We start from the raw sequence: 12017 nt of genomic DNA, 5'->3' as shown, positions 1-12017 counted from the left end.
AGAGCGGAATAAATTGTTTGTTTTTTTAATTCACCTCTTTGGCATTTGGCACCAAATTGGTTAATTCTTGCTCAGAATTGGGCAATATCAGTCAGCTTTCATTGAAAGCATAAACTTTCCCCTGTAGAACGTTGCCCAATTAATGGAAAGAAGAACACAATACCGTGTAGCTTAGGCCTCTTTCACACTTTCGTTTGGCATTCATCGCAATCCGTCGTTTTGGGCAAAAAACGGCTCCTGCAAATGTGCTCGCAGGATGTGTTTTTTGCCCATAGACTTGTATTGGCGACGGATCGCGATGGATGGCCACACGTCGCGTCCGTCGTGCAACGGATCCATCTTGTTTTGGCGGACCGTCGTCACAAAAAAAGTTCAAGTGAACTTTTTTTCTCCGTCGCGTCCGCCATTGTCGACCGTGCATGCGCGGCTGAAACTCCACCCCCTCCTCCTTAGACTGCAGAATAGGCAGCGGATGCATCGAAAAACTGCATCTGCTGCCCAAGTCATGCAAAACTTTCACAACGTCCGTCGGTACGTCAGCCCGACGCATTGCGACGGACCCGTACTGACAGAATGTGAAAGAGGCCTTAGAGAAGTATTTTCAGTGTATGACATACAGTGTCTCAAAAATGTATTCATACCCTGTGAATTTTTCCACATTTTTACAAGTTACACCCACAAACCTAAATTTATTTTATTGGGACTTCATGTGCTATGTCAACACAAAGTAGCAAGTCTACTATATAATTGTCTATGGGTCACTTCCGTCTGTCTGTCTGTCCTTCTGTCTGTCTGTCTGTCACGGATATTCATTGGTCACGGCCCCTGTCTGTCATGAAAATCCAAGTCGCTGATTGGTCGCGGCAAAACGGCCATGACCAATCAGCGACAGGCACAGTCCGGCAGCAAAATGGCCGCTCCTTACTCCCCGCAGTCAGTGCCCGGCGCCCGCTCCATACTCCCCTCCAGTCAGCGCTCACACAGGGTTAATGGCAGCGGTAACAGACCGCGTTATGCCGTAGGTAGCACACTCCGTTACTGCTACTAACCCTGTGTGTCCCCAACTTTTTACTATTGATGCTGTCTATGCAGCATCAATAGTAAAAAAAGTAATATTAAAAATAATTAAAAAAACAAAAAACCTGCTATTCTCACCCTCCGTTGTTCGCCGAGCCGCACGCGGCTGCCACCATCTTCCGTTCCCAGAGATGCATTGCGAAATTACCCAGAAGACTTAGCGGTCTCGCAAGACCGCTAAGTATTCTGGGTAATTTTGCAACCCATCCTGGGAACGGAAGATGGTGGCAGCCGCGCACGCATCGCCACAGCTTAGGTGGATCCCGGTGGGTGAGTATATCACTATTTTTTATTTCAATTATTTTTTTTAACAGGGATATGGTGCCCACACTGCTAAATACTGCATGGGCTGTGTGATATACTGTGGGGGCTGTGCTATATACTACATGGGCAGTGTGATATACTGCGTGGGCTGTGTGATATACTGCGGGGGCTGTGCAATGTACTACATGGGCAGTGTGATATACTGCATGGGCTGTGTGATATACTGCGAGGGCTGTGCTATATACTAGATGGTCAGTTTGATATACTGCGTGGACTGTGATATACTGCGGGGGCAGTGCAATATACTACATGGGCAGTGTGATATACTGCGTGGGCTGTGTGATATACTGCGAGGGCTGTGCTATATACTACATGGGCAGTGTGATATACTGCGTGGGCTGTGTAATATACTGTGGGGGCTGTGCTATATACTACATGGGCAGTATTATATATTTTAGATATTACGTGGGCTGTGTGATATACTGCGGGGGCTGCTATATACTACATGGGCAGTGTTATATACTGCATGGGCTGTGTTATATACCGTGTGGGCTGTGCAATATACTACGTGCCCTGTGTTATATACTGCGTGGCCTGTGTTATATACTGCGTGGCTGCTATATACTGCGTGGGCTGTGTTATATAGTACGTGGGCCGTGTTATGTACTGCGTGGCCTGTATTAACGCATCGGGAATTCTAGAATATGTATGCATGTATGTATGTATGTATATAGCAGCCACATAGTATATAGCACAGGCCACGTACTATTTGTCTGCTATATACTACATGCCTCCTATATACTACGTGGCCTGTGCTATATACTATGTGGCTGCTATATACATACATATATATTCTAGAATACCTGATGCATTAGAATCGGGCCACCATCTAGTATTTTATAAATCTGAAAATCATGACATGCATTTGGATTCAGCTCCCCTGATACTTTGCAGGACCATCTTTCACTGCAATTACGTCTACAGGTCTTTTGGGATATGTCTCTACCAGCTTTTCACTACTAAAGACTGAAATGTTTGCCCATTCTTCTTTGCAATCTAGAACTAGTTCAGTAAGATTGGTTGGAGAGCATCTGAGAACAGCAATTTTAAGGTTTTGCCACAGAATCTCAATGAGATTTAAGTCTGGACTGTGACTGGGATATTCAAATACATAAATATTATTTGATCTAAACCATTCCACTGTAGATCTGGCAGTATGTTTAGGGACTTTTTCATGCTGAAAGGTAAAACCTTGGATTGTACTGGGACCAATTTTATTTAATGAGGCAGTGCATATTTTTTCTAACCATAAGAAAAAAATCACACCATGCTGCAATTTTGCTCTGAAATTGGTACTGTGTGAGAAAAAAATTGCATGCTATTCGGACCATCAGTATGGCATCTTAATTTTTATGGATACATTACAATTCTGTAGTATAGCAATCCGTAAATGGTCCTGTAAAATATTAACAGCTGCTGAGCAAAACAACAGATTGTATAGGGACAGAACACAGATAACAAATGCTAATAAATCGTCCCAGTCTCCTGGATGAGGATGGGACCAATTTCTAATATGCTAGTGTGAGCAAACCGTAATAGTTGTTCTGTGGACAGATTCTCCCACCTGAGCTGTTGATCTATGCAGCTCCTCCAGTGTTACCATGGGCCTATCGGCTGCTTCTCTAGTAAGTGCTCTTGTTGCTCGTGATGCAGTATATGTGGATGGTCATATCTTGGTAGGTTTACAGTTGTGCCATACTCCTTCCATTTTTGCATAATAGATTGAACAGTGGTCTGTGACATGTTCAGAACTTGAGGATATTTTTTTTAGAACCTAACCCTGCTTTACTCCACAACTTTATCCTTGACCTGTCTTGTGTGTTCCTTGGTTTTCATTATGCCATTTGATCCTTAATTTTCTCAAACAAACCTATTAGGCCTTCACTGGACTCAATTGGTTACTCAGGTTTTAATTTAGGCATATCAGACTACAGGTGGCTAAATACAATTGAAGGTCACAATTTTCAGATTTATCATTTTAAAATAATTAGAAAACCATATAACATTTCCTTTACATTTCACAATTACTTGCTACTTTGTGTTGGTATATCACAAAAAATCCCAGTTAAATACATTTACATTTCTGGGTATAATGAGAAAAATTGTGGAATAGTTCACTGGGTATGACTACTTTTTAAAGGTACTGTATAATTTCAGATGACTTATCTCCTGATCAAACCTTATGGGTGATAAGAATGTGTTGGGAGTGATAAGAATGTGTTGGGAATAGAGCCCATATTACTAACACCTTTCAGATAAAGTTCTAGCAGTTTGCGTGGGAGAAGGGGCAGCACAGCTAAATTTAGCAGTGTCACATTAAAAACCCTTCTATCAGCTCTCTGTCTGTCATAGCACTGTCACCTGTGCTGCACTGCTCCTCCACTCACACTGCCTGTCCAGAGCAGAGAGCTCCTCTCAGTAATCACACATGTCTCCTGCACACAGTGTGTCATTACAGCACACACAGGAGAAGCCTAGAATATACAGGTTTCTTCTGTCTGAGACATATATTGACAGACACCCTACAACAGTGTTCCCCAACTCCAGTCCTCAAGAGCCACCAACAGGTCATGTTTTCAGGATTTCCTTAGTATGGCCCAGGTGATGGAATTGTTGCCTGTCTAGGTGATGCATTTATCACCTGGGCAATAGTAAGGAAATCCTGAAAACATGTCCTTTTGGTGGCTCTTGAAGACCGAACTTGGGGAACAGTGCCCTACAATGATTTCACTGCAGAGTTATTGTACTTTTCCTGTTGTGTGTTGCTCCCTACTTATGGGCAACATCAAAAAGAGAGAAGTGCACACCCCAAGAAAATACTTCTGATAATACTTAAAAAATGACCTAATTTGTGACAAAATATTTTGATTGCTAATATCTCTACAATTGAGAGGCAAAATGTAAAAAAATAAAGAAATATTCCACTCTGCAGCCACTCCTACATTGTGTCCAGTTTAGCATGAACAATTTAGTGGCAGTTCCTTTTTAGTAGAAAGAAAGAGAGATCTGTGCAGTTTCTGCTGCTGCTGCTGCTGTGTTTAGTTTATAAAGCAAACAAATTTGCAAGCATTGAGTATAAGCAAAATGTTTTCATTCAGTGACAGATAGCAGGCATCATAAAAGTAGTAAAGAAATTAAATGCAAAGGGCCAGATTCACCATTTGTGATTTCTTAATTCACTTTCTGTATTTGTTATGCTGCATTTGCTGACAGTTTTTGCAAAATCAAAAATTTATTTTTTTCTTCAACTGTTTTTGCTTTTAAAATTCGATTTTCAGCAATTTGTATAAAACATCTGCATAAGCAAAGTTGATAAGGACAAATAAAAAAGACAAAAAAAAAACAGAATTTTTAAAAAGTCACAAAACGTATAGCGAATAAGGCTCAAATACTAAAGCCACTAAAAAGGAGCAAATGACTCCACAAACATGGACAATCAGCAATGATGAGTTGTGGCCAAAGTCTACTAAAAAGTAGTAGTACTTTCTAAAACTTCTTTCTGTGATGACTACCCCTTCATGGACTCCAGAGGTTACAAGAAGTGTGACCCCCTTTATAGCATCATATAATGAAGGAGTTGTGCAGATAGGAAAGAAATGTGTCCCTGTGGTTAGCACAGTAGCCTTGCAGCGCTGGGGTCCTGGGTTCAAATCCCACCAAAAGCAACACCTGCAAGGAGTCTGTATGTTCTCCTCATGTTTGGGTGGGTTTCTTTTGGGTACTGCGGTTTTCCTTCACACTCCAAAGTCATACTGATAAGGAATTTAGATTATGAGCCCCAATGGGGACAGTGATGGCGATGTTTGTAAAGTGCTGCGGAATTAATGGTGCTATGTAAGTGAGTAAAATAAATAAATAAAATTGATGGAACTTTAGCAAGCAGTCATTCCTGCAATAAAGCCTTTTACCTTTTCTACAATAAGGTCCTTCAAAGGCAGAGTTGGTGCAGTCGCAGGTGTATCCATTTCGCTTCTCCACGCACTTCCCGTTGTTGTGACATAGATTTCCATAGCTACTACAGTGACCTGGGCATCCTGGCCTGATCCCCTGTGTCACCCTGGCTTTTTCTTCCAGGTCTAAGGTTAGTCCATTTAGCTTGAGAGAACGTAGACAACCCACAAATCCTTTCTGCCTGGATGAAGATCCACCTCGAGGAAACAAATGATATTATTATATTGGTATTATTTCAAATAGTAATAATATGTTCATCTAATAGTCAAATTTAACTGCAAATACATTACTATAACAGAAATTACTTATGTGAAAAGATAGCATGTATAACATGCAATATACGTAAAAGTAAACCTTCGAAGGCTTGTGCGAAGCGCGCGTCGGGGCTGACACACATATGTTTTGGAGTCCCTACATTTACTGGTGTCACCCTTAGGTAATGCATAGTTTATTATTGTGACTATCTTTCTTTAAGAGTTAAACACAATCTTACCTAATGCATACGCTGGAAGCAACCACATGTGTTGTCAATGAATCACTTCGTTGCCTAGTAGGGCACTGGATTGGGAGTTTTATTCATATACTACCAGCATTCCTGATGTGACATATTGTATGCCTATGCTCCTGTTGTGTGCATATCTGTTATTCCTCATATATGTGCTATTTCCCCTTTTCTCCTTACATGTTTTTATCTACAATTTTTTTTATACTCTGACTAATACTTGGGACTGTGGATGGTCGTATCTTCTTGCCTCTCTTAAATACATTAATATGCAGTAATTTCTTTGTCTACAAGAGACTGTTTCTCCACGGTACAGAGACTTGTTTTACAACAGCAAGCAGTAAAAAAAATGTAAAAAAAATCCGCAAAATGAGCATGTAGAAAAGACAAAGTCTGTGTATTTCACCTCATAATAAACAGTACACAATGAATACAAAATGCATAGTTAAAATATTTGGTGCCCTAATTGTTCATCTTTGTGGCACTATTCTGAGACACTCCTCCTGCTCGGAGCTAGTCCATATAACAGCAGGGTGGAAGTCCCAGATATACAAAAAACATAGTCTAGAGTGAGAAATTCCCCCTGCTCTCGACTGGTTCATTTACTAGTATGGGAAAGTCTTAGACTGCCAAAGGCTAGTGTAATTAATCCCTCCTGCTCGGGGATGGTCCATTTAACAGCAAGTATGAAGTCCCAGACTATGAACTAACATAGGTATAAATATAGAGAATAGCACATGGCACTGCTACTAATCCTTCCAACACCACCACGATGATTCAAGCTGCTGTGCCTAAGAAAGCCTGCAGGTGGACACTCGGGTGCACAATCTGTAAGTCCATAATATTCCAAAGCAGAGAAAAAAGTAGAAGTGCACTCACCAGTCCTTATTTGCAAAAGTCCTTTTAATCAACACATATGCAGGTACAAAGGGAGGACGTGGAAACGAACTAACATAGTCTATCCTGGGAAACTCCGCCTGCATTTTGCGAATACATTTAATAAGCGGTACATCTTAAACTACCAAGAACAGTGTGTCCTTAGACACTTCCACTTGTCAGAATTGGCCCATATAACAGCAGGGAGGAAATCCCAGACTACAACAGAACATAGTCTAGAATGAGATAACCCCCTGCTCTGGGTTGCTCATTTTGACAGTAGGGTGAAGCCTTACACTAGTAATGAACAGTGTACTCAATCCTCGCTGACGCACTCCACTCCTCTGCTCATGGAAGGTCTATATAGTAGCAGGGAGGAAGTCCCAGACTACCAAAGAACATGGTCTAGAATGAGACAACCCCCTGCTCTGGGTTGCTCATTTTGACAGTAGGGGGAAGCCTCATCCTAGCAATGAATAGTGTACTCTATTCATACTGGGGCACTCCACCCCTCTGCTCATGGCTTGTCCATGTAATAGCAGGGAGGAAGTCCCAGGCTACCAAAGAACATAGTCTAGAATGAGATAACCCCCTGTTCTGGGTTGCTCATTTTGACAGTAGAGGGAAGCCTCATCCTAGCAATGAATAGTGCACTCTATTCATACTGGGGCACTCTATCTCTCTGCTCATGGCTTGTCCATATAATAGCAGGGAGGAGGTCCGAGACTACCAAAGAACATAGTCTAGAATGAGACAACCCCCTGCTCTGGGTTGCTCATTTTAACAGTAGGGGGAAGCCTCATCCTAGCAATGAATAGTGTACTCTATTCATACTGGGACACTCCACCCCTCTGCTCATGGCTTGTCCATATAATAGCAGGGAGCAAGTCCCAGACTACCAAAGAACATAGTCTAACCTGAGACCCTCTCTTCAGTTAGATAAACTAGTCTAAAGCGGGACAGTGTCTTAGACTTTTAGAAAAACGTTTTTCTAGAGAATAATGACAGCTATTTTATATGAAGAGAGGACCAGTAATAACCTGCATCAGAATGAGGGCACAAGGTATGTTAACTATGCATTATGCATATATTGAGACATTGTTATTATGAGGTGGAGGGTTGCTTTAAAGTATTCACAATGCAGCATCTGAACTTCATTTACCTACATACAGTTGAGTGTTAGGCTGGATACGGACTCTTCCATCGGATGGTCTCTGCACTAGTTTTTTTGGCTGGTTGTCTATGATGAGACTGCTTTCTTTAATATTCCTCTCAGCTCTGACATGATGCCATTGGTCATCATTCAAAGCAGTGACTGACTGTAAAGAGACCTCCAAGGGCCCATTCCCGACATCATATGAAAATATGACCTGGTAGGGAGCTGTAAGGAAGAAACAATCAATACAATAATCAATAATTATTTTCATCAGTCGGTTAACTTACTCTAGTTACTAACATCATCCTATTTTATCTATCTTACTTTTATGCTCCTTTAAGTAACTTTTTGGGGTTCTTCATTTGTTTCTCAGTTTTTCACATTTAAAAAGCAAAAAGCGTCTGATGAACAATCAATGTGTTAAATGTAGATGAAAAGCACATCTTCCTCCCACACAGAACAAACAGGCATATAAATCCGCCAGAGCTGCCACCATTTGTAAAATCGTGCTCATTATGTTATCATGCTGCTGTGATAAAAGGTTGTTATTCAAATACTCCAAAATAATTTTTCCTTGTATTTCTGCATCTTTTGCTACTCTTGGTTCAGGCCAATGACACCACATCGTAATTTATTTGCACTTGAAAATATTGTATGACATTAATAAAGCATGAAAACACTAATTATTGAATATCCAAATCTTGAAAACACATTAGATGGAGCTGTAAACACATTTTTTAAGTCTCAAAAGTGAAATCTCACAGCACTTTTCTGTCTGTTCAGTGTCTGCACAAAGATTCTGGGAAGTGTCACATTTACACCAGGATCTGTAATCACCTCATCTGTGTAAAAAAGGAATTACCCGCTGACCCCCTACAATAAAGGATTTCAGCTCAGCAGTTAGGGGTATGTATGACAGCCAACTTTCTGACTGTGTCCAGTAACAACCAACGGAATTGTGAATACAGCTCTAGACAAAACTGTATGAGGTAATTTTGATAAAATATTCACTTGTATGAAAGTGAAGTCATTGGAGGTGCCTTCTGCTGCACCTTTCAGTGAACGCTCAAAGTGTAAATATGCTGGTGCCATAATGTTCCCAGTTATAAGTCTTATTTCCGATGGTACCAAATTGTTATGTTATGCTCCAATATAGGTGCTTATATAGCAAATTGGATATCAAAAATAGTAATATTTGGATTACTAACATGGCAGAATTGTAACTTCATCCAGCCCCACTTTTCTTGGGGGCACTAGGGTTAGAGAAGTGTAGTGGTGTGCACAGTGGAGACCTTCAATTTTTCCACTCTTGTAGGGCATTCCAGTTGATGAAGTGCCAGTATCTTCAAAGAGGTTTTATGGTTTGTAGGGGAATGTAGAAGCAGGAGCAAGATTCATTGGGAGAAGTAAAGTATTAGCTTGGCATTGGGTTAGTGGGTGGTTGGAGAAAGATCTGTTTGACCTACAGGAATAGGGATGAGCTGGCCCAACCACTGCCCCACATTTGGATTGTTTCCTTCTTCAGATGTCACAGTATACAAGAAGGTGTTGAAGCGAAACCTAACGCTCACAGTTGGTGCTGTGAGTGCATATTCACAGGAAAAATCATAAAAGCCAGGGCTAGGTTGTTAAGGATGTTATCCTTTAGGATCAAATGGGTGGTCCATTTTTGAGGATAGTTTCTTTCTATATTTTAAGTAAATGTATTTTTGCATTTATACTCCATTGAAAGTTTTGCACTGTTTGCCTTCTATGGCCTATCTGTTACCTGTGTATTTCTGGCCGCGGAATAAGCTAAAAAATTATCAGTGATCTTGCTCTGAACATGGCTTGTAACTAATGTCTGTGTCTTTCTGAGCTTCTCTGCGCGACCACAGGCTGCATCAAAATTGAACGTGCAGAGAATTAACGTCAGTAAAGGCAAAAAGTTGCAAAACTTTAATGAAACTCAATTTCAAAAATGATTTTTAGTTCCAAATATACAGTATGCATTTAAGCAAAAATAAATGGTATCCAAGAGTGGACAAGCCCAAAAGCTGGAGACTCTTACCCCCAAAAAGCATGTTGTGTGAGAAACTGTTCAGGAAAAGTTATTTGGTGTTTTGGGACTGTATGGTGAACCTTGGAAAGTGTTATCCCCATAGTCTCGGCAGAAAGAGTGTGTGTTACGCTGCTGGATTGAAGATCTCATCTCACTTTTCCGTAGCACTAATCGATGTTAATGAATGGAACCATTTATTTAGGTCTCTGCAGACATACTACTTCTCACAATAGAGAATATGTTATTTTTGTATCCCTCCTATGACATCCACTTGGAGCTAAAGAAGAACTTTGCTTAGTGTTTCAATCATTATCTTTTTTTATTAAAGCTGACATCATGACTTTGTCCTGCCACATTTGCTCAGGTTGTTACATTGTATCAGACATTATTTATTAATTGAATTCTAAGCCTTAAGCTGGAGCTAAACCACCTCACTATAAGGTAAGGATTATACCCCACTCAAGAACCAGATATAACTTTAAGAAAGACGATTGAGAACGGTAAAAGTTGATGTAAATGTTTAAGGGGAGTCTGTCATCACAGAATGGCTGTTCAAGTTATTGGTGTTACGGCTGGCGGAACGCACCGAATAGATTAAAAATGGTAAAGGTGCGTTCACAGCCTGGGGTCCACCGTGCAGAGATGGAACCTGCAGTTAAGTAATGGCGGCACTATATGGTAAGAATTAAAGCAAACTCTGTTGCTTCACAGAGTCGCAGTGAAACAAATGAAACGCTGTGCCCTGTTAGCAAATGCAGGATGCAGCAGACGAACGCTAGTGGGATCCCTAAGATTCACCCCCACTAAGCTGGTGATTGATCCCGCTCTGACCCTCGGTGGCTTTTGAGCCCACACCTGAGGATGCCCCGAGTCAGCTGCAGAGATCAAGCGGGAATTCTCACCCTACACTGACCAGTTGTCAGGATAAGTTTAAATTACAGCACAGAGTGCATGCAGTGCCGTGAAGGCGGACACTTCTGGTTTGACGCAGTACAGATCGTGCTCTGGTGTAGGATAGCACTGTCAGGCGCTAGGTAGCTCCAACATTTGCAAACATTCAACAACACAAGGAATGGGAATCATTAAGGAGCAATCACCAGAAAAAGCACACATCCACACACACACGATAATAGGTTTATACTAGCGCATGGCCGTGCGGCCATGCAAACCTTTTATAGCTGTAGCTCTCCAGGACCTTCCTAGTGGTCCAAAAGGAGCTGCTACAGCGGACCTGAGCGCGTGACCCCTGACCTCCAATGGGAGGTCGTCCTGTGGGTATGCTCAGTGGGAAAAGTAGGACTTAGTCCCTGAAACACCTGCTTGCTGCTGATCCATGCTGGCTACAAAGGCAGAGCCTGGAAAGGCAGCAGTAACCAAGCACACAGTATCAGCTTGAGCCAGACGCTGGGACCGACATCTCTGCTGAGCAGGCTCCACTGCGGCTGGAGGAGAATGGGAGACTGCAGCGGACATGGTTCGAGATTCCCCCTGTGCAGCGGCGGGAACTCGACTCCTAACAATTGGTGCATTATGGCGGGGCAAAAAAAAAAAATTCAAGTTCGGCTTCCCACCTACTTGTTTTCAGCCTATCTCCACCCCTCTCTGGCTCTATAAAGCCAGAACTGTCAATCAAAGAAGAGGTGATTGAAGATAGAGGGAAACAAATTGGTGGGATATAAATGTTTGGCCCCACCATGGGTGCACCAAGGGCCTGTACTTGGACCAAACAGTCATTTTGTGCTGACAATGTACCTTTAGGAATTGGAGTAGGTATATTCTGTAATATCTGTAATATCTGTATTCAAAGCATGTAAAAGATGTATTCTATGGGATTCTTTTTCTGGTTACTGATTTTTACTCTGTATAACCCCTCCAATGAGCTCCATTCAGTATCTATGTCATTAGTAATACATTTTAGAAATAAAATAGAGAATCTCGTCCTAATCTGATGGAGCAGCCCAAGTGTAGGACTCTATTCAATTTGACTTTTTACATCTGCTTGAAGGCAGATTTCCTCCTGGGCTGCTTATCTGTAGAAGAAGGTCTGGAAAAAGCCTGGAGGCAATGAAATTATATCCACGTTCCTCACA

At 41.5% G+C, this 12017-nt stretch overlaps 1 protein-coding gene across 1 annotated transcript in view; it reads right to left on the bottom strand.

The window, feature by feature from the left end:
• The window catches only part of LOC143815804 (contactin-associated protein-like 5), a 1144596-nt gene that overhangs the window by 204092 nt on the left and 928487 nt on the right, over nucleotides 1–12017 (bottom strand). Inside the window, exons 17-18 of the mRNA XM_077295418.1 lie at nucleotides 7893–8111; nucleotides 5310–5549 (exon numbers count right to left, since the gene is read on the bottom strand). Of these exons, the coding sequence (XP_077151533.1) occupies nucleotides 5310–5549; nucleotides 7893–8111 (459 nt within the window). The remainder of the gene's footprint in view (nucleotides 1–5309; nucleotides 5550–7892; nucleotides 8112–12017) is intronic.

This window comes from Ranitomeya variabilis, chromosome 3, assembly GCF_051348905.1.
Source record: "Ranitomeya variabilis isolate aRanVar5 chromosome 3, aRanVar5.hap1, whole genome shotgun sequence".
Lineage (NCBI taxonomy): Eukaryota > Metazoa > Chordata > Amphibia > Anura > Dendrobatidae > Ranitomeya > Ranitomeya variabilis.
Note: the sequence above shows the minus strand (reverse complement) of the source record. Positions and strands in the feature narration are given on the sequence as shown.